General features: G+C 40.2%; 1 protein-coding gene across 2 annotated transcripts in view; it reads left to right on the plus strand.

The window, feature by feature from the left end:
* LOC148818174 (von Willebrand factor A domain-containing protein 7-like) overlaps positions 1-22,409 on the plus strand; it is a 44,626-nt gene extending 22,217 nt beyond the window's left edge. For both annotated transcript variants that reach the window (XM_088937567.1, XM_088937568.1), the window contains exons 6-17: positions 1,420-1,606; positions 1,834-2,003; positions 4,364-4,476; positions 5,992-6,108; positions 7,351-7,560; positions 9,410-9,545; positions 10,747-10,893; positions 13,461-13,553; positions 14,965-15,233; positions 15,539-15,672; positions 21,437-21,596; positions 21,928-22,409. In XM_088937567.1, the coding sequence (XP_088793693.1) occupies positions 1,420-1,606; positions 1,834-2,003; positions 4,364-4,476; positions 5,992-6,108; positions 7,351-7,560; positions 9,410-9,545; positions 10,747-10,893; positions 13,461-13,553; positions 14,965-15,233; positions 15,539-15,672; positions 21,437-21,596; positions 21,928-22,386 (2,195 nt within the window). In that variant the 3' untranslated portion in view covers positions 22,387-22,409. The remainder of the gene's footprint in view (positions 1-1,419; positions 1,607-1,833; positions 2,004-4,363; positions 4,477-5,991; positions 6,109-7,350; positions 7,561-9,409; positions 9,546-10,746; positions 10,894-13,460; positions 13,554-14,964; positions 15,234-15,538; positions 15,673-21,436; positions 21,597-21,927) is intronic.
* The last annotated feature ends 3,917 nt before the right edge of the window (positions 22,410-26,326 follow it).

Consider the following 26,326-nt stretch of genomic DNA (forward strand, 5'->3'; position numbering starts at 1 on the left):
TCAATGTTGAACCCTATGCGGAGTTGTGGAGCTGAGTAGGGAGAGATTTTAGGTAAATCCTGGTTCAATACCAAAGATAATCCAGGAGGAGAAGGCAGACAAATACAAAATGCTAGACGAGATCAGGATCAAAGGTGAGTTCTGGGTTCGAGTATCCAAAAGCAAGAGCAAGCAGTTACCAATGCGAGGTCAGGGGTTCCGAGGAAGCTAACAATACTGAGCAAAGGAACAAGTAACAGGTTTATTCCTGCAGAAAAGAGAAGAGAGAAAACACAATGTTTCAGCTCTGGAGCCTTCTTCAGGTGTCTTTCTTCTCTTTTCAGCGTGGAATAAACCTATTACTTGTTCCTTTGCAGCCAACGCATGTTGACGCAGCTCCCCACCTGAAATATTGAGCAACGATCAGTGAAATGGAGAAGGCTTTAGTATGTTTGGAAGTGGAGGGTGTGTTAACAAGTGAGGCACTCTGATTGGATGAAGTGATAGATCGGCGGCGTTTGCAGGGATTGCCTCCAGCTGGTGCTTGATTGGGGCGAGACCGTCTGTGTGGAGGATTAGCAGGGGGTGTGACATCCAGGTCATGGGGATCCCCTCCACCACCACCAGTGTGCAGCCCCACCTGGATGATGCGACCGCAGCCATAGTGCGCCAGAACACTCCCCACACACCAGCTATCAGAAGGGAGGAGAGCAGAGTGATGAAGCCAGTTCATATTTAACGTCTCATCCGAAGGACAGAGCCTTTTTACAGTATAGTGTTCCCACTAACACCTCTTCCAGCAGCAACCTTAGTTTTTCCCAGGAGTCTCCCATTCAGGTATTGACAGGCTCACACCTGCTGAGCTTCACGGGGCTGCCAGTTATGAGTTGCTGGGTGATATGGCTGCTGGCTAATGATGGCAATGAATGATGGTTTGTATGTCTTTGCTGAGCCTGAATACAAATTGCTAGCAATGTTATCATGTCCAGTGCAATGGAAACATTATTTCAGAAACATGAAAAGTTAATTACATGTAGTACAAAACAGCGTAAGCATTATTGAAAGATTAGTTTAGAGGTTAAATGTGAATGGCAGTCTGCAATTGTTCAGTACAATGTCTCTGGGCTCTAAATGCAATCTTTTAAAATGTGATATTCACTACGACTTGAGATCTACATGGAAGGTAACAGACAGCAGTTAAAGGCCCTGAACGTTTTATCATTGCTATCAGTAACAAAACCGTGTACAGACTTTAGCAAACAATCAACATTTTCTCCTACTGGAATTGTCAAGCCTTCCTGATATTGCTGACTGTTTTTCCTGTTACTGCTCTTATCACAAACCTAAACTGTACATATATACTTTATACTATGGTTTATTCTCTCTCCCTGTGTGTTCCCCTCTTTCTCACTTTTCTACTCTCTATCTCTCCAACTCTAGGGAAGTGTAGTCATGGTGGGTTGTCTGATTTTACTAGTGATGATATTCCCCGTGGAGGTATCAGTAAGGATACTTACAGTTCAAATCATGGCTCTCTGCATGAAATCGCTGCGCAAATAGCCACCACAGCTACGATGGAACAGCTGCAGGACCTCCGCAATGCAGCTGGAGATGATGAGTTTCTACGGTATGAACAATTTTGAAATTTATTATTTTTAACATGTGTCAGAGTGCCAGTCATTCAGTGCGATCATTCAGTATATCTCAGTGGACTTTTAGAGTGCTTGCTCACTCATGGTCAGTGCTATGTAATTTTGGCCATCGAAGTGCAGTTCTGTATTTCACTTTCTAAACCCCTACTCTCACTTTTCATTCCAAATCGTTCTCACACATGCCTGTTCTTCTGTCTTCCAGGTTCATGGGAATTTCTCGTCCTTCTGTGCTCTGTTTTGTCATTGACACTACAGGTAGTATGTTTGATGACATAGAAGAGGCAAAGAGAAGATCCTTCTCCATTATAGACACAAAACGTGGAACCCCCAATGAACCCTCTGCTTATATTCTGGTGCCCTTTAATGATCCTGGTGGGTAATGTATGATAATATACTGATACATAAATGCAGGACTCATGTTTTATGTATTTAATCAAATATGTTAAACAATTATCAAATACAATCACTAAAACTATGAATACCAATATACATCAAATAATTATTAAGTATTACAACTGTCAAATGAACGTTATAAAAAAAATATCAGCTACTGTATGACCTGAGAATGAGAATTGCAGGGTGACATGGCGGCTGGTGATTAGCCATGACCACAGTGATCACCTTATTGTGGTCTAAAACACAAAAGAGAAGGACTTGGAAATCAGCACCTACATGTGCTGACAATGTCCCTCAAAATTCAGAATTACAAACTCTGGATATATGGTACTGATAGCCCTGGGTAAAATCTTTACTGATGGATAATTTAAATTAAAGGAATCCTATCCCTGAGGTCCCTGCTTCACTCAATGAGTACCTCATTACCTCCTCATACTATATTAATATGAATAATAGGAAACTTATACACCTACATAATTTAAAGCGATAATCTTAAGTCTCTCCTCCACATTCAGACAACAATAACATTCTTGAAGAAAACTCAGTCTTCACTCAGGTTAGGAGATTGTCAAACAGTGATCTTTTATTCGATCAGCTGAAGGGGAGCACAGCACGGAGAAAGGTTTTTCCCTAGCACCCATTTAATATGCTCGCTCAACTGAAGTTTCACTTTTCCTTTTATACATTAAATGTAGGCGAGACTTGAACATATCGAAGGAACACACAAGGCACAGGAAACTCACAGAAGTCTTTCAAACAAACAAAATAGGACAGGACCATTCCATTTGGCATCCTGCAATCTGTTTTATGTCTCTCTCTGATAAAACACACGGGTGTGAAAAGTCGCAGGCTTTGGTTGCAGAAAGACAGCTGTCTCAGGTGCAAACAGAAAACCTCTCCCGCGCATAGTCACAGTCTTGACCCTTCTCAAGAGTTCGTCTCATTTAGTCTTCCACTGCAAAACAGCCTTTGCAACATTGTGCTGTACTTCTAATGAAACATTGCAGGTACACCTGACACTTGTGACAGAATAATAATAATAATAATAATAATAAACTTTATTTTATATAGCACCTTTAAAGGTGGCTTCTCAAAGCACTTTACAGGATGACAATAACAATAAATAAGAAGACTACAACAATAAATAAGAACATTTCACAAGATAGGACACAATTATAATTACAACAATACAACAATAACAATAGAGGAGACCGTGGAAGGTGGTATTAAGAAGAGCAGAGGGGTGAAGAATGGAACCAGTTAAGTAAAGGCTTTTCTGAAGAAGGTTTTGAGTCTGGATTTGAAGGAGTTTAGAGAAGGTGACTCTCTAATATCCTTGGGTAAAGAGTTCCAGAGCTTGGGGGCATAGCAGGAGAAGGCCCTGTCGCCCATACAATGTAGACGGGCTTGGGGGACAGTAAGGAGGGCAGAATTTGAAGAGCGGAGGTTGCGAGGTGGGGAGTAGGGCGATAAAAGTTCAGACAGGTATTGAGGTGCCAAGCTATGTAAAGCCTTATAGGTGAGCATGAGGATTTTAAAGTCTACACGGAATTTGACCGGAAGCCAGTGCAAAGACTCCAGGATAGGAGTAATGTGAACACTTGCACTAGACCTGGTCAGGATTCTGGCTGCTGAATTTTGGACATACTGCAGCTTGTTCAGAGTAGATTTAGATACCCCAGGGAGTAGAGCATTGCAGTAGTCAATTCGAGAGAATACAAATATGTTGATCAGCTTTTCAGCCACAGTTAATGATAGCATAGGGCGTAGTCTAGCGATATTTCTAAGGTGAAAAAAAGATGTTTTGACAGTATGCTGTACATGTGGGTCGAATGTTAAGCCAGAATCGAATATAACCCCAAGGTTTTTCAATTTTGATTGAAGCTCAAGTACAGAGCCATCTAAAGACAGAAATTATCTTTAGTTCCTTAAACACGAGCCATATGTGATTTGATTATGCTGTTCTTACAAGTGCATTGGTATTTTGTGACCGGACAGTCAGAACTAGGATTTAACATTAGAAGTAGGCTCCGTTGAAGATATAGATGCCTCAATGTATTATCTGGACCCAGCCATTCACCCACTAATTTACTGTACATCTGATGCCCTGCAGCCCTTATACCTGCAAATTCAGATGACTATACTAAATGTGTTGAATTAAATTCTCTATGTAGTATTCAGCACTACATTTTTGAAGAGTAGATATATGCCTTTCTTAATGCATTTGTATGTTTGCGTTTTAGCTTTAACTTGGCTAGAATTAAAACTGGCGTAGACTACTCCGGAGCCTTTTAGAAAATACTGCTTGACACGTTAATTTTCTATTGTGTGTATAGATTTTGGACCAGTGACAAGGACAAAGGACCCAGAAGTTTTTAAAAAGAAGATCAATGCTCTCACTGCCAGTGGAGGAGGTGATGAGCCAGAGATGTGTCTGTCTGCCCTTCAGGTGACTATATATATACAGTATATAAGTCCTCACAGAGTCAGCTAAAATCAGCATGTTATCTCCCAGTCAGAAAGCCCATGAAGGTACAGTAAAAACAAAGCTTGAAGGCGCACAGCCCTTTTCTCATCACAGATGCAGTACAGTATGTCAAACTGAGTATCACATACATCCAATTTTTTTGAACCACCAATTAACAATTTTGAACCTCTGTCATATTCTTCTGTCTTTCCACGCCTTGACTCCTTGCTGAAAAATTATCCAGACCCCTATAGGCACATGTGGCATCTTAGTAACATATGAACTCCAGATCTACAGGACAATATGAGGAGACTTGTGTGCGATTGGATTTAAAGTGTGGTTCATAAGGGGTAAGCTCAGAAGTGCTGCAGAACATAACTACATGTAGTAAATAACAGCATATTTTATAAATTGCTTTTACATTGACATTTTGAATCTGTGTATGTACCTGCATTTCATTATTCTTGTAACCCAGGTTCTCTGAAGGAAAATAATAGCCATCCGCCAATTAGATATCACTTGGTGAAAGAATGAATGAGTATTTATGACAACTAGGCTAATCACAAGTGTGACATTGAGTGGATCAAGGACCCAGTCACTGCTAGGCTGAATCTCGGATATATGTTTGAATAAGTTGTAACATAGATGTCATCCAGAAAAGTAGTTCAGGTGCTCACACCTGAAGAAGTCCCCACGGCCGAAACGTTGTGTTTTCTTTCTCCTTTTTTTCAGCATGGAATAAACCTATTACTTGTTCCTATACAGAAAAGTACTCTGAAGTAGGACACATAATTTAATCATGCTTTCACTGGTGTGCACATCAACCCCCTCTAGGAATTAGCGATGTGTAGAATGTGGAAATCACATTCACAATCCAGTGAGAATGGTGACTTTTCTGTGGGCACCCGGGAATAATAAAATAATAAAAGACGAGTGGGTGGTCAGAAAGGCATGTTACTCAAGTCAGGTCTATCTAACAGCACCAGACCGATATTGCACTTTGTTCAGACGCATGGGTTGGGCCATAATTACACTCTATATGATTTACTGGGGAAATGTAGACAATCATTCAAACATCATAAGCATATGGAGATTAATGTCATTTTCCAGAAACAACAGCAAGCGAAAACATTGTCTGGATATACAGAAAACGGAGATCCGCCATCTAGTGATATTCAAATGGATTTGACTGTAAATGAGAGCAACAGACCTGGAATCATTTTTTGATAAAAGGTGTATGAGCTTCAACAACATGGCAGAGCAGCTTGTTCCATACTCCCACAACCCTTTGTGTAAAATTGTGAAACTTGCATTTCCTTAGTTTAGTTTCCTCTACTGTCCACTGGTTCATGTTTTACTGTTGATTCTGAAGAAGTCTGTGATGCTTCATACTGTTCATAACCTTGCATTTTAAGTGCAAATGTGTTTCTTTGTAACCTTACTGATTTTTTTATTGATTGATTTTATTGATTTATTCTGCCTGTGTACGGTTTTCAGCTGGCCCTCACCAGTGCCCCCCCTTCCTCAGAGATCTACGTGTTCACTGATGCCTCAGCTAAGGACTCCTACCTGAAGAGCACCATCATTGCACTGATTGAGAGCACCAAATCTGTGGTCAGTAGTTCTAAATGTGTGTCCTGATTAAGAGAAACAGATGTCCTTTGCAGATATATATGTGATTGCATTAGGCTAGATTTCAGACGTTAGCCTTTAGGAATGATAATGACAACATCTGTACAGAAGTACATCCACACATCTGCATGACATCTTTCCAGAAAGACATCTGAAACCAAAATTATCCTGTATTATCACACCTCCCTCCTTGCCTTAACAACAGATTTGTCTCCTTCTAATCCTTTCTATTCATCAGCAGGTTTTGACTTCACACCCCTCTTCCAGTTCTGCCAGGAACACTCCTTCTCTCCTGCGTTCCATCTGCTCTCAACCACCATGTCTTTTGTTCTCCCCTGCTTCATTAACCGCTCATTAATTCCCTCTCTCTCTCATACCTGTCATACCTGCTCCACTGTGTCTCTGTTCACTTCCTTTCAGCATGGAATAAACCTTTAACTGTTCAATGGAATTCAATGTATTTTTATATAGCGCCTTTCACATCAAGGTTGCCCCAAGGCCCTTAACAAAGCTGTGTGACAGTACATAACAGTACAATACAGGAAGAGAAAAAGCCAGAAGACATCAGAGGAGAGGAACCAAAAAACCTTTAGGGGTTCAAGGTCAACTGGCTGCCCAACCACTCTGGACATGCTAAGATTATACAATTCAAAAAAAGTACTAAATGAGGAGTATTAAGTCCATTATGTCCTTCTGTGTGCCAGTACTCCATGCAGTTCTCTGTAGACCAGCAAATCCTCCTAAACGATAGCTATATCCACGATGCCTCTCTTGGATCAATGGCAGTGATGCAACATCCAACTCAGATGGTGCCCAGCCCGGGCGCCATCCAGACATGTGGGGAGGAGAATAGGATAGTTTGGTCAAAACAGATGTATCTACCTGGTGGGCCAACATACTGTAGAGACACACAGTGGTATGTACAGCAGCACCAGCAGCCATGATGTAAGGTGTGAGTAGGCTAGGCTGAAGTAATAGGTTTTCAGTCTGGATCTGAATACTGAGATTTGCAGCTACCTACTTGAACATATTATTATTATTATTGTTGTTGTTATTATTATTATTATTATTATTATTATTTAATGATATTATTGTTAATTATTATCAATATTAATACTACTACTAATAATAAAAACAACTTTCATTTATATAACTCTTTTTCTGGACACTCCAGCTAAAGCACTTTCTCTGCTTTTTCAACCCTCTCTCTGGTTTTACCTCCAGGTCAGCTTCTTGCTCACAGCCGGCCTGTCTCGGCGGCGACGGTGGAGCAGCAGTGGTCAGGAACACAGGCAGCTGATTGCTGGTCGAACCTCTCAAGATGCAGCCCTGCTGTACCAGGACCTGGCACAGACATCAGGGGGGCAGGCAGTACGCGTCAGCAAAGGTCAACTGTCGGAGGCCTCTGCCATCATTTCCTCCAGTGCTGCTCTGGTAAAACATGCTTTCAGTGTTGGATCTCAGTTGATCAGAGGTTGCACTGGCAAGATAATTACAAATGGGGGTTCCAAAAATTGTGAAATCAGGAATTGACCGAGCAGCATAGTCAATAAGTACAATAATTATCCATAACCCCCAACTTGTAAGTGGTTTCTACAGAATATACCTGGCTGGTATAATTAGAGGCACATGAATTCTTTATTTATTTGGTGAAAAGAGGAATAATCCAGACACACTTGGTTAAACAAATGCTTATTACAATGACAAGACACAAACTACACTACACACAACAAAACATACAGCACACAAGTTACTCTATGTACAGTATTTACAGATAAAGCGTTTCAGAGGCCTAACATTCCGATCACCCAGAAAAACCCCAGACATCTACTAAGCATGAAACTCTTAATGCCTACAGAGGCCACATAAGAGATAGGCTGTCTTTTTAGTACAGTAAATGCAATACAACCTGCAGTTAAATCTCTGTGCCACAAATCTGGGTGCAGCAAAACAAATGGGATCCTATCTCCCTATTCTAAAATAAACACCTTCAGCAGGAAAGACATCACTAACAGAGATATTTTTACCCAGGAAACCCAAGTTCCCTAACAACACAGAATAGCAAGCTCTCTCTAGCAAGGTTGAGATACTTAGCTCCAGTCAGGTTTTGTTTGGATGATCGTGAAGTAGGGGCTCTCGTCTGTTACAAGTTCCAGCTCCTCTGGACTCCATTCTTCTCTCTCTCTTCTTTCCTGCTTCTTCTTTCTTTTCATTGTTCGCCCTGTGCTCTTAATGTGATCTTATATGGTGTGTTTCTGTGCTGCTTGTTGAAAATCATCAATCCAAAGCTTACCTAGGTATCCTTAGGCATGTTGGTTTCTTAACAAGGGACCTCCACATTTCAACAAACATCCTCTCTGCTTTGAAAATAGAAGTGTTTACTCTGACAGGTGTTACAATTCATCTTAAATCTAAGAGATACTTCCCAGTCAAAGCTTTAACAATATTTTTCTCTTTCTATATACCCATCTATTCTATATATACCTATACCTATTATTGCTGACTGCCATTGTGTGTGCTGAAAGTATATTTGTGATAAAAAAAGAGTTTGTTTATTTTTTTCCTGCTTTATAATGGTGTATTTAATTAATAGATTATTTTTGTCTTTAGAAAGTTTATCTACAGGGATATTTAATCTCTGTGCTGATTTCTTGGACTAGTGGTTATTGCCAGTGAGATCCAATAGAGAGCCCTTTCAGATTTTTCTCACCTTACATTCTTACATGGTGTCAAGATCAATGTTATTGTGACTGTCCTATTATAAAAATGTGTTGCACATGAAGAGAATAATTGGAAAAGTAATAGGATGTGGAAACATCGGTCTCAAGAACAAATGCAGATATTTAGTACATTCATTCCTCCTTATATACTGGGGAATATGTGAATATTAGGGAATTGAGTAGAGTGCCTGTTGCCTGTGTGGAGCAGAGAGCTAGTTTTGCTAGGGGAATTAGAGTGCAGAGTCAGGGGGCAGAAGTGGAAAACAAAAAAAGACAACAAGTGCAAGCAGACACTGGTGAGAATCAAAGTCCACACATATACATAAGTAGCGCAAGTGGTAACTGCTAAGGACAGTCATTTTTATTACTTTTTTAAGTTTTATGTGTCTAGAGTTACATCACACTGATTAGCTGTAATAAAGATAAACAAAGCTTTCCTTTATTATTATACATCTCCTGAGATGTTTATGCTTTCTAGTGAAATGGTTAACTGATATCAAATTTTGGTCATTTTCATGTTATGGTATTCATCCACTTAAACATTTATTGCTCTCTGATTCTAGGTGACACTGTTCCAGTCTGTGACTGACCCAGGAAAAACAGAGGAAATATTTTCATTCTATGTTGACCCCTCGGTCAGTAACCTCACTCTCTACATCACAGGGAGCTCCCTCAACTTCAAACTGCACAGCCCTGCAGGTAAAAATAAAACTAGCATTTCATCTCTGCCCTGTATAAAAGGCAACACATCACCTCTAACCTATACAAAAGGCAATGCATAATAAGAAGAATAAGAAAAAGAATAAATACACTTACTGTATATAGTGCCTTTCTGGATACTAAACATAAACAAAAAAATATGTTGCAAAGTTGCAATGAGGCGGGTAATGTGGTGGGGCAGTCTGGCTGGGTTATTATGGTTATTGTCAATGATGTGACAGAAGTTTCTGGATCTAGCAGACTCTATCGTATCCTTATATTCAGACAGTGTGTTTGTTCCAAGCCTGATAATGATACAGTTGTATGCAAAAATTTGGACACTCCTGGCCAGATAACATGTTATGTTGGTTTTCTGGCAAAAATATGTCAAATTTAATTTTGTTCACTGCAGAGGTTGTGTTAACTTCTTTTCACTTAGAAAAGCAAAAAAATCTGTAGTTTGGCCAGGGGTGCCCAAACCTTTGCAACTGTATGTGCATGCCAGAAACACACCACCTACATTCAAGTTTCTGGGAGACCAGGGTACCGGGGAAAAAGAGAAAAAGAGATGGTTTGACTTTTTAAAGGAGCTAAGTTTTCCTTCTTCTACACTGTGTCTTGCAAAAAGAATCGGCCTCTTCCAACAGTGTCTTATTTTGGTGACTTAGAAATGATCTAGGAAAAACATTTAAGCAGGCATTTAATCAAAACTTAAAAGCTCAAACTAAACATTTTTTTGGTGTTAGCAGAAACTGCAATGAAAAATATAAAACTATTTCTTACACAAAAAGGAATTCAACATTTCCTTTATAAAAATCATTTCTGTCCTCTGGGAACAAACACTATCACCATCCTAATACAACAAGCAAATAACACCTCTGTCCTTTACAACACACAGTTTGTCTTTCCATTGAAATCTGTTACAATGAGTAACACACTGTATTCTACGCAAGTATTAACAAATCACTGGTAACACCACCAATAATGTCTGATGTCAGTCCTCTACTACAGTCAAAATACTTCACCTCTAAAATTTATCAGCAAAAGGACCTCACAACTTGTTATTGCTGCACAACAACATGTTATTGCTGTTCTGTACAGCAGACAATACATAACATCTCATCTCTATAATGACACGCTTTCCCTCTGTCCTGTACAACCCAAAACAAGTGTTGTGTTTATTGTAATGTGACTCCTGCAGGTTTATCTCAGAACAGTTCTGTGATAGAAGGACCTTTAGGCAGGCTGCATGCTGTGGGGAATTTATACACTGTGTACCTGGAGAACCAGACTGGACTGTGGGAGATCAATGTCACATCCTCAAGGCCCTGCAGCATCAAAGTCACAGGTGAGCTCTCTCAGTCTCTCATTAATGCTAGCATTAATGGAGTTTGTGGTTTTGTATGATCGTGAATGCAGTTTTACATCTTTTGAATTAAGGATATGATGTTGTGTATAATACAACTTGCATTATTTGTAGAAGTTGATAATGTTGAAGATGACTTTTCAAGGTAAGAGTGCTGGGTCTTGTTTTCATGGCATCACTACACATTTCTGTGTAGTAATTATTTTCTTTGGCTTCTTGGTTTACTTCTTAAGAATTCTCTTTTTTTAGGATTACAGACTGTTTGTCATGATCGCTACTCCTCCTCTTAAGGGCGCTCCAGCCCTTCCTCGTTCTGTCCCATTACCCACACCTGTTCCTTATTTCAGCCCTCTTCAGTTCCACCTTAAAAGCCAGACGCAGACGTCACTCGAGGCTCTTCATTGAATCCCGTTTCGTGAGAGCCCGGGTCCTGCTGCGTCTGGCTCCGTTATGGTTTTAACTTTCTGTTGCTGATCCCCCCCGCCGGCTCCAACCCGGTTCCCGTTCTTTTTCCCCCGGATGGATCCCCTGGCCATGGACTATAGCTTCTGTCTTGGATTACCCGTTTGGACTTCTACATGGATTGTTCGCCCCGGAATCACTACCCCTGGACACCTGCACCCCTTGGACACGCCTCCGTCTCCATACCCTCTCCTGCATGACTTTTTCCCCAGTGTTTCCTCACTCCGTTCGGGATCGTGTCATCTGCATAGGGCCTGGAAAGAACTGTTCGTGACACTGTTTACAGAGATGATTTTGTGTTGTGAAGTTCTTCAAAATTAGAACTAGGTAAGGTGTGTATGGTAGCACAGTGGTTAGCATTGCTGCCTTACAGCTACAGGGCCCCTTGGTTCCATTTCTGGGTGTCATGACTAGTGCTGCCCCCGGACATGTAGGTGCTACAGACCCAATAGCTAGGCTTCCGGCACACACCACAGGCACAAGACAATGTGGCACCAAGCCAGCCCGAGGTGACACTGTCTACTCGAGCCTGGGGATGGAGTTGGGAAGCAAGGGCTGCAGGGTGTTGCTCTCATCAGATTTGGATAGTGGGATGGAGGACAGCCTGCTGGAGTTGGCCAGGGTGCAAATAAGCGGATTGACTGACTGGAGAGCAGGAAGGGGAGGTGCAGGATGGGAATGAGCCACCAAAGTCCAGAGCTGTGTTTCATCTAAAAGGCATTGCAGGGACAAGGAATCTGACCTCCCTGGCCGTCAGGAAACTCCCAATAGGGGACCACAGACCAGGCCAGTCTTGCACTGTCAGTCTGGTCTCCTGGAAGACAGTCCTCAGGGGAAGCACTGTCTGGAAAAAGACAGAACCAGATTTCCAGGCACCATCAGGACTGGGCAAGGAGACATCTGCTGAGCTTCTCTCTCAACCACTGGAATCCTCCAGGCAGCACAGCCACAGGCAGAGCTCCCGCCGGAGCCCTAGCGAACTGGAACTTTTAGACAGGCAGGGCATCTACATTAGGATGCTGTTTATAGATTACAGCTCAGCCTTCAACACAACTGTTACCTCCAAGCTGGTCCTGAAAATCTGGAATCTGGACTTCTGCAGTTCCACCTGCAACTGGATACTGGATGGGTAGACCACAGGTACAAGAATGTACACCAGGTGGATGCTGCACGTTGGTGGTGGATGAGAGTCCCTGTTACCTGTAAAGCGCTTTGAATGGAGTGTCCAGAAAAGCGCTATATAAGTGTAAGCAATTATTATTATTATTACTCCTTGTTCACCTATGATTGTACAGCCATTTACAACAGCAACCACATTATTAAGTTAGCTGATGACACCACAGTTATTGAGCTGATCACAACGTTGAGTCTGTATATAGGAGTAAGGTTGAAGTAAGACACAAGATTTGAAAAGGGTTAACTTAAGTCAGTTCTGCCTGAAGATTAGCCTTCTAAGCAACAGGAGTTTATGGCAGGAAAGGGAGAACTGATAAGGATTCCAGATGCCAGCTAGGAAAACCCCTGGGGACTTAATCCCTGACCATTTGGCCAAAAGGCTGTAAACTGGCAAAACACGTGACCTCCATAATAACGAATGACGTCCGAAGCAGCAAGGAAGGACTATATAAACCTAAAGTTTGTACCAGCACCTTGAACAATATTTCGGTTTTGTTGTTTCTTGTGGGAAACAAGACTTCGGCTTTATTGTCCTTGCATGCAATAAACTCATCTGTTTAACTTCATCTCGGGATCCAGAACCTTATTCTTTCTGTTACAACAAGGTGGAGCACCTAATAAGGATGAACAAGACAAAAGAACTCATTGTGAACTTCAGGAGACCCAGAATCTCGCCCCAATCAGTATTGAGGGCAAATGGTCAGCTGCTTCATATTCCTCGGACTGCAGATCTCCGCCAGCTTGGCTTAGTCTCACAACACAAAATATAAAACATGAAAGCTGTATTTAGCACATTTCTATTACAATAACCGCCAACAAATGAAGGGTTTTTGAAAGTTTTCAGATCCTGATAATTCGATTGAAGACTTTGCGTCTCATTTATTTGGGTTGATGACTGTGTCTGTTGACAGGTCAGAGTGTCATCGGTTTCCTGTATTCCTTTGTGCAGCTCTTTGAGGGACCTCACCCTGGCTTGACATTGATAGAGGGGCGCCCCCAAGTTGGTAAGATAGTTACCAGTTGTTTCAGGTGAAAATGGTTACAAAACAAGTGAAATGCTGATGGTTGCTTTGGTGAAAACTTGAAGTTGAACTTTATTGCCATATGTAACCGGTACTGGTACAATGGAATTCTTACTTACAGAAAGTCTCTCGATTGTAAAACAAGTGTAAAAAACAAGACAAAGTGCAAACAGTGCATCAAGACAATGTACAAACAAACAATAGACAATGTGCAAGTAAACATGTAGACAGTTTGAATGTAAACAATACAGACGTGTAAACAATGACTGGAGATGTGCAATAGATAAGAAATCATAAAGAGGTAGATGGTGATGGTGTAGGTGTGGTCCGAGGGGGATGGCTAAATGTGTTCGACAGTCTCACTGCTTGTGGATAGAAGCTATTGAAGAATCTAGTGGTAAGTGTCCATATGCTCTTATATCTCTTGCCTGAGGGCAGTGGGGTGAAGAGCTCATGCCCGGGGTGGTGACTGTCCTCTGTGATGGCCAGAATTCTACCACGGCAGCGGTCCTCATAGAGCTGTTTAATCTCGGTGAGACCGCAGCCGATGATCTTCTGGGCCATATTGACCATTCCCTGCAGTGCCTTTCTTTCTCGCGAAGAGGTGTTGCCATACCACACGGTGATCCCGTTGGTGAGGACGCTCTCGATGGTGCAGCGGTAGAAGTTCACCAACACATGTATTGGCATCCCCCATCGCTTGAGGCACCTCAAGAAATAAAGGCGCTGCTGAGCCTTCTTCATGATAGAGTCAGTGTTCACAGTCCAGGTTAGATCTTTAGAGATGTGAATTCCCAAAAACCTAAAGCTGGTGACTGTTTCCACATCCGTTCCATCAATACTGAGTGGGCTGTGAGTGTATGGCCTGTGTCTCCGAAAGTCCACTATTAGCTCTTTCGTTTTCTTTATGTTCAATGGAAGTTTGGAAGGTGTTCTATTAAGTTTCTTTTTTTTGTATTGACACAAAGTTTACCTGTGTCACTCTCTCTTTCATCTTCATTTCTAAAAATATTTTGATATTTTTCCTACGTTAGCAGAACATAACAGTTTCTTAGATAGACATGACAGAGCACTTACATCTCCAACTTAAAACTGCTGCTTTTCAGGATTTAGGGCTTCATTCACTCAACTGCAGTAGTATTAGTAGTATAAACTGCATGTATTAAATTCAATTTGGTTAAATTTAGCAACACAGTATACCAATCTTACCAAGTAGAAGATGGAGTTTAGCATGAACAGAAAAACATTATATTTATTATGATATGTAAATAATTCAAATACATTGATATTTTTAAATTATGATTTCTGGAAATGTGTGCAATATCTGGATGTCATTATCCTCATTGTCACCTATAATCTAGCTCTCAGCCTTTCTCATTTTTTTTTTCCACAGGCAAGAATGCCACTCTGTTAGTGTCAGTAACGGGCTCTGAGTCTCTGAGAGTGGCAGAGGTCTCTCTGGTGTCGGCTTCTGGTTCAAGAGTTCAGAGGGGCAGTGTTACTCCACTGGACAGGAATGACAGGAGAGAATATCTGGTGTCAGTACCCAGTGTACCTGCAGGGCAGTTCAGTGTCTTACTGATTGGGGTGGACAATACTTCATCCACACCCTTCCAGAGGCAGGCCAACACTCAATTCACATCCACCAGCATTGAGGTCAAGGCAAGTAAACACTCTTACCAGCAGTTTGATGGGTAAGGTTGGGCAAACAAATGTTGAACTGAAATTTGTCTATTTACAATTAATTTAAACAGGACAGCTACAGATACTGTCTTTTATTTTCATTCTTTATATGTTTTTTTTTTCCTGTGACCTTATAAGGTTAAAATTAAGAGAAAAGAAGTCTGATGTCCTTAGCATGCAATAAACATATCCTAAGCAGTTGAGAGTAACTATAGTGCTGGCATGATTGTGTTACTTTGTGGGTCGATTCACTGGTGAAATAACGTAGACTGTTTACCTCACAGGCTCAGGCCAACACAACTCTGGAGCCTGGGAAAGACTTCATCATCCCCTTCACTGTAGCGACCAATGGGATGAGAGAAACATACACCATCAATGCACGAGATGACAAGGGATTCGTCAAAGCATTCACAGACAAGTGAGTACAACAAAAAAAAAACTAATAGAGGAAGAGAAAAAAACAAATAAGAAGTCATAGTACTTTCCTTCTGACATATATAGTTTAAAATAAATGACGCAATAGATGTGTCAGTAATATCGCCCCAGCCCCCGGAGCACTGGATTATTGTTAATAAAAGTCTTGGTACTTAATAGAGTTTAATTTAGTTTTGATTCTTTTCCAAACTTTGCATATTAGAGGGAGCCTATTTCCTCTGTCAGTTGGGTCATGTATGACAATTTTTATGTCAGCAGCTCCACTATAAAGTAATTCTGGAAGACAAAAATGAGAAATTGCCTCACCAGTTGAATTAAGGGGAAACCTTTGGGAGACCAGAAAGTCCAATTGCATAGATAAATTTAACAGGGACTATTTGTGGAGGATTTTCTTGTCCACAGGGAAATGTGACACTTTACTGTATTGTAAGCACTACTGCGGTAAACTGGATTTCCTTGTTTGACTTCAGTACCAGCACATACCTTGTCCGGCTTAGCTTTTGTGATCTGAAAGGGTACAATAATGCTATTCTGTGTTGCAAAAACGGAGATGTTGATACATAATGAAATAAAAGCCAAGTAGTTTTTGTGATTACAAGCTACGGAGCAGAGCTGGTTCTTATTAAACATGTCTTTATTACTCCAATGTAAAAAAATGAAAGGACTATTAATAAGTTTGTGACAATAGAAAATAAGTGAAACCATTTCTGTGATTTAATTAAACTTTTTTATTAACCATTAAATATAAATTCCATCCATATAAGTCAAAATTTAGCTACAGTACTACATAATTACATCTTAATGTCATGATGCTAGTGTCTGGGGGTTACACAAAAAATAAAAAACTACACAAAGTAAACAAAATTTGACGTTTTTTTAACCAGATGAACACATTTCACATGGTAGAATAGGAATATATGAACGGTTACAAACAGCAGGAGGCCATTTGAGCCATGTTTTCCATTGGATAGTTAGTATTCAGGGTTATAAACATCTTAACAAAAAGAACCATGTTCAATCACCAGGGTTTGACAAAAGTCAGGATTTTCACTTTCACAAATGCTCACGAAGAGCTGTATCTGGTTACATAACTACAATAACATATCTTCAACTCTTGACCTGCTCTGGGGCAGCTGAACGTATCCTGGAAAAAACAGGAAAAGCTCTTGTAAAACATTACTAAGATAAACTGAACCCGGCTACATTATGAGTTGAAAACTACAACAAAATTGAAGCGTCATACACTTTATGAATGGCAGCACCCAGAGGCATTTGCATTGAAAAGACCTTTTTTTTTTAATATTGTAGCTAGTCAACAAATTAAAGAAAACTAAAGAAGAAGAAAAAACTTTATTTTACAGTTTGCATATTAGCAAATTACCGTTTTTGTCTTGGCTAGAGATTAATGTGTAAGAGGTAAGTTACTCTTTTAAAATGTGAGTTGGTCGAACACAGTGGGCGCGCTGCATTTCAGCTGTGTGATGCCATTAAAGTGAGACTGTAACGTTTGTGCACATTTCACAGCCTGTAATGGCCATAAGAAAAGAATGGTCTTTAATTACATGTGATTTGTTTAGGTGGCTGGGTGTTTACCTTACCAGGAAAATGTTATCATAGCGCTAATATTTTTTTCAGCTCATGGAGTCATTCTGTCTTATTTTGTTCAGAAAAGCATGTGAGGAGTGAAGGTGCAGGGCTCTCATTTTGTAAGCATGATACTAGAACGATGTCGTCAGCACTTAGACAAGTATTACACATTGCTAGTTTTTGACTGAACTATTATGATATCAAAAGGGCTAGTTATTAATAATATTATACCAGTGAGTTAAAGAATGAATATATTACTTGATATATATTTTTAAGTTACTCATGCAATAATTCCCCTATAGTTATTGCAAATTCAATATTGGTATGAGCGTCTGCTGAAAACATTTATAATAATATTGCTTTGAAAAAAAAAGTTACTTTGAAAAAATAACATTACAAAAATACTTATATAAAAATTATTATTGACAGTGCCAAAACAGATTTTCTTATTATGCCAGACTCACTGAATGTCTCTGCATAAGATTGTTATTAATCCTTTATTGCACAATTATTTCTTGTATTTGTATTATTCTAATTCTGTTTCAGTTGACTGAAAGTAAGAGTAATTATAGTCAAACTTATTCAACTAAAGTAGAAGTGGATGACTAGAAAGTGGCTATGACTAATAGACATTTTAGTCGACTTGACTAAGATTATGACTAAATCAGGTGACTGAATTAACACTGCTGGAGTCCCACAGAAAGACTCCTTTTCCTTCTTGAGATGAGGCTGAGAAAATGGCCACCACACAGTGGAGTACAGTGAAATAGCCACATTGCTTGTTCTTAGTTAAGTCTTTGTTCTTTGTTGGCAAGGTTAGTTAGCAAAACAATGTGTCTGAATGTCACAGTCCAATAACAACAGCATACACTGCATAACAGTCACTAAACTAACAGTAAATAGTTTAAAATTCAATGTAATCAGTGCACCACTGTACAACAAAAGACACACCACTAACTGAAATGCTGTAACGCATCCGATTCCGGAAGGTAAACCAATATCTTACACCAGCTAGTTACAATGCAAAATTACACATGATAATGTAAAATGATCATAATCAAAAACATTCATCCACATCAAAGAACTGATTAACCTAACAAAATACTGTAAATTAACATCCTTAACTAGCTACCTCAGTCTCCAGACCTCAATTCAATTTCTTATAACTATTTATTGTTCAAAGTCAAGGCGGCAAACCACAGATGGAAAACAAAGTGCCTGAAGGACCTAGAGCTTATCTGTCTTGATAAATGGTCCAAAAAAACTGTGAAGACCAGAACCTCATAGTAGAGTGCAGGTAGCATCTTGTCACTGCAAGTCTGATTCTTCTCCCTCTTGATTGTGTAATGCTCACCAAAAATCCTGACAGAAAATTAGGCCTTGTAGGGAATGTCTTAAATTTATATTCCATTGCAAGTCGTCGTGATTTCACTGTGCTTGGATACTGTGTTCAGTTCCTTTAGTTTTATCTGAAGATAAATAGAGCAGCCAGAAAAATAGTTGAATATCTGTCATCTATACAGGTGTGGCTGCGTGGCTTTTGCCCCCCTCACCTCCTACAGTGCTTAGAGGCCAGCCAGGGGACCACCATTCATCAATGTTTCGCCCCCTTACCGCGGTACATCTCCTAGTGGTGGGGCAGTGAAAGGGATGTCTCCCTGTCACCCCCTGAAGCTGCCCTCTCCCTAATTAGTTTTTTTTTCTTGCCCCCAGATCCTATCTCTTCTCCTCAGCCATAGCTAGAAGCTTCCTTTTTCCACCTCCTCCGCTAAGTGCTTTACTGCCACTCCCACATCCCTGAGGAGGTGTAACATTGATGTACTTATAAAGCTTCAGCATGCCACTTCCACTGGGCAGGTCTCCAGTGTGGTCTCCAGCCACCTTCTCTGCATTCTGCTGTGAGCTCAGAGTACCTCAGCCTCTTCCTCTCATATGCCGCGTCCATTACCCTCCTCTCACAGGACTGTCAATTCTACAAGGAGTACAGTCTTGGTCTCTTCTGTCCACACCACTATATCAGGGCACAGTGCCGTGCTGCAGATTTGCATTCTTGCAGCCTGTCAGAATATGCTACAGGTTTCTATTGGGGGTGCCACAAAGATGGCAGGACTCCTCCACCCTGTACCATGGGTGAGGTTTCTAGGAGCAAGGCAGGATGTCATAGGTCGCCCTGATCAGATAACTGAGGAGTGTTTACTGAGACCTTCCACATGTCCTCCAGATGATTTTCCTGTTCACCACAGTCTCACACAGCACAGCTTCCCTGTTGGCCTTGTGAAACTGCTTTCCTCTCCATCTTTGTGACCTCCATGACCACCATCTCTTTCTAATCGTTCTTGTTGGCTTTGGACCACAGGCGAAGTCTGTCTCCATCCTAGTCCTGCTTGACCTGTTTGGATTGATCCAACCACCTCCCCGTGTTGCAGCCTGTTCACTGCCTTCTGCATTTCATCTTGTGCCCTCCAACTTCTTCCAGTATGCACCTGGACATTGACACCTCTGAGTGTCTGGTTGCTGGACTCTCTCAGTTCCATGATTAGCATGCTCTTCTCCTGCTTATAGCCTACACTTATGGATTTTATAGGAAGCTAGAGAGAGTTCCTCCCGCCTGGGCAATGGCCAAACTCTGAGAGACATTGTGGGAGGTTTAGCCACTTTCAATTGTAAATGTTGGCTTTTATGTCTATTTTTTGTATTGTTGAGGTCATCTCACAGATCTTCACATTATCCTTTGGTACAGTATAAATTAGTAGCACCATACCTTGTACTTTCCAGTAATCTGACGTCTCTGCTGCATTAATATCTATACAATAGTACACCATATAATAGTATTAATATTTATTATCTGCCAAGACTTGGGTGGGTTGCTCTGCAATCAGGGGGATGCGCTCTCCGCCTACCGAAATGGAGATCTCGTCATTCCTTATCCCCTTCCTGATTGACAGGCATCTGGACTTACTCGGCTTAAACTTCACTCATGCCCAAGTGATCAGCTCATCCATTCTCCTCAACAATCTGGCTGTGCATGCTGCTGTCCTCAACAAGCTCATGAGGTCTTCCATGCAGGCTGTAGTGGTAACCTCTGCCCTGATGTTAGCCTTATGCCACCCAATGATCTCAAAGGCCACCACGAACAGTATTGGAGAGATGGAACATCCCACTGTTCTTCAAACTTCCAGTTGCTGCCAGCCTGTTGTATAATCCTGTAGCGCAAAGCACATTTATAAGTTCCCTAAAGTAGTTGATTACCATTCCTTTAACACATTCTGGGATGTAAAACAGGTCCAGGGCAAATGCATTTAAATGCATGTACATTTCAATTACACATGATGTGCTCTGTTCTTATTGAGGATTATAATATGTTGTTAGAGATCAAAAGGAAACACATTTCCTTCTTTTGTGCCCTGAGTTGTTTTCTACTTTGAAGAGTTTTATTTCCCCTCTGTTTTCTCTGTATTACTCATCTTTGTGACATAGTACAAAAGCTGTTTAACATTTGGTTCTGACTGCAACTCACACCTCCGAGAGCCCTTTTATTACTGAAAGGATAATATGGTGCTGTAGCTGGCTATCATTAACCCATCTATTAATTCATCTATTATTAGCAGGAGGTCAGCTAAGAATTTAGAAATGTTATGAAGCTTTGAATCAAAAACTGTACAATACCATACATTTCCATCTGTTTTTACAATTCATGCGATCCACTACACCACTCATTAATTTTAAAAGTTTTTAGTAAACCTTTTGACCGTGGGTCTTTGATAATGTCATACTCAATGACAATGTGTGTGCTCCAGGTTCCCTGGTAACATTTTTATTCATAGGAAATCTTTTACCTCATTTTTGACTGGTGGATAAACTTTCTGCTGTATTTGTGTCATACACACCGTATCTCACTCTTTTTAGTACCCTCAGTATCATTACTTATACCATGTTAACATGTTTGTTTAGCCTTTCTTCTTTCTGGATGCTTCACTTAATAATTGACCTTCCTAATTCTCTGAATCCCTTAATAAGGCCCTAGCAATTTAGGAACAGACATTCCACTGTAGGAACAAGAAAGAGTACCCCATCTCCTGGTTTAGTGATCTGGTCTGTTACTTGTACCTGTCTTAGTTGCTCTCTGACAATAAGTAATTTTCTATATTGTTGTCTTCCAGTCTAAACCTGACCAATGGGGGCAGTGCTGAGGGCTCAGTGACACTCGTAGCACCAAATGGCACAGAATCTGGAACAGACGTGTCACTCACCGTTGAGGTGGCGTCTTCATCCACTGGCGATTTTAACTACGTTGTTCTGCGTATCACTGTTGCCAGTAAGGTAAGCCTAAAATATGGAATATATAAGGCTTGTCTGGTCTTAAAATTCAACAGAAAGACTATTGCTGTGCTGCACCCAAAACAAAGTGTGCCATCTGCAGATAGTTTTGCTGTCTGAAAGAGTTAGTGTTTAATTGTACTACTGAATATCAGCATGATTCAGGACCATTGATTAGGCATTTTCCATAATGTCCATAATGAAGGACAGTAGATATACAGTAATATTGTGACAACATACACAATCACACAACTCATTTTCAAAATGAGTGAGATTTGTATCGTGTTAGGTCTTGCAAAGATAATTAAGTGTTTTTTCACCTTTGGCCATTCAGGTGACAGATGTCAGCCCACCAGTTTGCAACATAACTTGGGTGACAGCAAACTGTACAGAGGACTGCAGCCTGAAAAACTGGGAACTCTCAGCCAACCTGAGTGACGGGAGAGGGTCAGGAATCCAGAGTGTTTACTCCCGCCTGGGCAATGGCTCACTCAGTATCACACGATCACTGGACACAGAGGGCATCAACGTCACTGTGGCCACCTACAGTGCCACCTGCTGCTCCCCAGATGTAGAAATTGTTGCAGTAGATGCTGTGGGCAATGTGGGTACCTGCAGACACTCCATCAGGACCTCAGAAATATCAACTACTCCTCCCTCCTCCCCCACCACTACTAACACCACTATCTCTGTCTCAAGTTCTACTCTGTCTCTCTCTTCCACAACTGGGGGCTTCTCCTTCACTCTCAAACTGTGCTTCATGCTCTTCCTCACCATCACACTGTCACCTTGAGCTTTTAGCTCATGAACAGATAAAAAGCAGCGAGTATGTTACATACATGACAGTACACTACGTACATTTTAATTTCTTTAAAGAAAAAGACATTCAAAAATAGATGTAAACAAAGAACATTACATAAAAGCATAAGCATGTCATCTTAAAATCAAAGTAAAAAATAAAAAGATTGAAGCATCAGCAATCTGTGCTATTCTGCTGTGCCTCTGTTCCTTTTAAAGTGCTTTTGTGTTTGGAGAACTGGACAAACTAGACAGCTCTCTGTTTCTGTTTCAAGTAAACCTTTTGGATTATTTTTCTCTGATCTTTAAGAATAAAATATGTGGCTTACAAAAATAGTGGATATCGGAAATTGACCAAATGGATAAATCAATAAGTAAAATAAATAATCATAACTCCCAACTTGTAAATGACTTTGCCAAGAATATACCCTAAGGTTGGTATTGTTAAAGGCACATGCGTTTGTTTTCTGGCACAGCTATGGTGAAAAAGAGGGACACTGGGTTAAACATTTGTTTATTAATAACGACAGTACTCACACTAAACAAAACACAACATAAACATACAACACGTTACAATATTATCAAATTTTCAAATAAGGTACCCCTAATGTCCTAACTACACAGAAGTCCATACTGCTACAAAGTATATGACTCTTATATAACACCTACAAAGGCCAAAAAAAAAAAAGAAAAGCTGCCTTCTAAACTAAACAGAATACAACCTGCAGTTAAATGTCTCTCTACACACCTGGATGCTACAAAACGAATCTCCCTATCTCCCTATTCTAAAAATCTACCCACTAAGCAGGAGAGGCTGTTTTTAACAAAGGGATTCTTCACACAGGAAATCAATGTTCAACGTCTTTGTAACAACAACAGAACAGCAAGCTCTCTTAACAAGGTTCAAATATTTGACTCCAATCTGGTCTTTCTGGATGATCAGGACAAGGAGCTCTTGCCACCTGTCTTCCTCTCCTGTCTCGCACTGTCTCATCTTGTTTTTCTTTTTTCCTGTTTGTATCTGCTTGTTTTCATGCTGTGTTTCTGGACTCTTGATTGACAAGAATCATTTACCCAGAACTGACTATCTAAGGTAAACCAAGGTATACTTTACAATTGCTTTGATCACTGAATCTGGACCCCCTACATCTCAGCAAACATCCCTTTGTTTCGAAGGTGGAAACGTTGACACTAGCCAGGTGTTGCCCTAGATTCTTAAACACACTTCAGGACAATATTTTAAAGCTGAACTAATTGGAAGGATGTCTGAGTGCTCTTTTGGTTCTTTTGAAATTGTGTTCTACATATATAGCACATAAGGGTTACTGTATATAACACATAAACATTTCAGTGGGCTGTAAATAAAAGCAACCGAAAGACAAACAAAATATTTTCCAATACTTGGTGAGTATTGATATATGAGAATTGGAAGACTATATTGAAGTTTACAAAGCTTTATCTATGCACAGCTTCAGCCTTTTAAAAGACTCTCAGACTTTACCAGATGCACTGCCTTGAAAAAGTATTCAGATCCTTCCTATGATGTCCTATTTTGAAAAGTTAATAAAATGGTGCATATAACATTTTTAAACAGTTTATTCAAACTGAAAAGCTATAATGGCAATTTCTAGCTGGCCTAGAGATTCTTTTATTGATAATAAGTTTAATTTTCCATTAGAACTCAAAGGGACATTATATAGACAGATTTAAAGCAAAGCAAAGATTTAAGATGATGTTATGAAACCAAATTCCCACCTCACTTGATTCCCTGTCCCTCTTAGAGAAACACTGTAAGAAAACCCCTAATAATCAATTCATACACCTTGTTTTCTTGTCTGGCAACATATTTGCCCTTTTTTAAATTTTAAGGGTGAACCTTTTAGAGGAACACTCACTGTCTGATGAATCACAACTAGATCTAGAGGTAAATTAATTATTGTATATGTTCAGCAGGAGTCTGCCCTAATGTTTCTTTATCTTTTCTCTTAATTATCTTCTTTCACAATGCAAAATATTCCTCGAAAACAGTATTGGCATGAAACTTTTAACGTGCTTGAACCAAGATTGTTAACTCTGCCCTACTGGTTGCACATACTTTAGAGCCAGCATTATACTCACAACTCTGCTCAGGATTGTAGAGCTAAGTAATATGGGACTTCAGGAGACTGCATTCTTCAATCCCCAATTTTCCCCAGGTTGGGGAAGGGGTTGTATCTATATTCAGTGTGAAAAGGACTCACTATGAGACATTGCATCAGAAACATTGCAGTTACTGTGTAAAACCGAAGGAGCATTGATAAAAATATCCCCAGTTAATATGAGAGAATTTCTCATTTTAAGGGTCTATTTTCCCAAACTGAAAAAAAGAGATGAGATCAGATATACAGAATCTCTGCGTTATCTTATGTTCACAAAACAAAAGTATGGGTGAAACAGCCTATAGCTGGGAACTAACTCACAGTTACTCACAAATGTTCAGAGGCTTAAATTTAACATGACATAAACTGATGGTTAAAAACAGAACAGGTACATTACAAGATTGTCACCTTACATGTTCATTCATGGACTTACATTCCCAGAAGTCTCCTTGAATTCTACAATGTTATAAAGAACATATATCATTCAATAGACTATGTTCAATGAGCAACAATATTATTATTGCTCATTTACTGAGCAATTTATTCAGTCAGCTCTTCGTCCCTAAAATTCCTGTAATGAGTTATTCCTTAATGACATATGCTGTAAGGAGAGAGTAGTGGAGTGCACAGGTTCAGTTACTGCGATGATTTTTGCATGACTTTTCTAAATAAATTCACACCAGTAGTACACATTCTGTCTGTTTTGGACATGTTTAAAATGTGGGATAACCAATAACAATTCTGCTGTGATTACCTACAACTACATGAGTGTGTGTTAGAACTCGGTATTGCACCTGTGCGTTTGAAGACACACTGTGGCAAGTACAACAGTACAATGGGTGCAATTCATTCCACATTAAGATTCCAGCATACTGACCATTTTTCACATTACAGATCATGAACAGAAAACCTGAGAATTGAATCACGGTAGGCACGTCTCAGAAAACAATAGTAAGCTCTACAATTTTCCAAAATTCCTGACAGCCAGCCCTCAGTCTGTCAGAGTTGTAACATCCCCAGATTGTAACAATAGAGATGGCCCGTGGAGAGAGCTTCTTCCAACGGACAGACAGAGAAGGCAAATGATTGTTTTTTTCAGTTGAAACGGTCGTAACAGTGTGGAGGCAGTGTTAATATCAGGCCATGAGCTCATTGTCCTGTCCTGTTTCAAGACCACAGACAACAGCAATGACAAGCAGGTGTGAGTCAGGACTTGATGCAGTTGGAAGAGTCTGTCATGGGGATTACTGGTGCATCCCAGAATGGAACCAGAGATTTCTGGACCTAATGACACATATGTTACTGGAGCCAGACAATGCACTACAGGATGAATGCTGTACTCTTGGCTTATGAAGCAGCCCTTACGGGATCCAGTGATCTCTGCACTACAGGACTCAGCTGGCACCCTGGGTTTGGCTCTTACTTGTTGATCTGGTATAGAACATCCATGTTTGTTATAATGGCAGTAAAACCAAATGACTCTTACTTCTGTTCCTCTGGTCTGGAGCAGTAGGTGCTGGAAGAAATGAACATTTCTAAACCTGAGAGAAGAACATGTAGGCATATTTTTATTTTAAAAAATAATAAAGCTCAAAAAACGTGACAATGGGAAATGACCTTTTAATCCCCCAAACACATGACTAAGATATACATTGTTAATACAGTGAACCTGCTTGCTTAACTGCTGAAAGCCTGCAGGCAGTGAAATGGGCCACTATGCACTAAGATTGTGAACTGTCTTGGGGGAATCATTCAGACCACGATGAGAAATACTGGAATAAGGTATTGACATGCTTT

The sequence above is a fragment of the Atractosteus spatula genome, chromosome 19 (genome assembly GCF_055471065.1).
Source record: "Atractosteus spatula isolate fAtrSpa1 chromosome 19, fAtrSpa1.hap1, whole genome shotgun sequence".
In the NCBI taxonomy this organism is placed as follows: Eukaryota; Metazoa; Chordata; class Actinopteri; order Semionotiformes; family Lepisosteidae; genus Atractosteus; species Atractosteus spatula.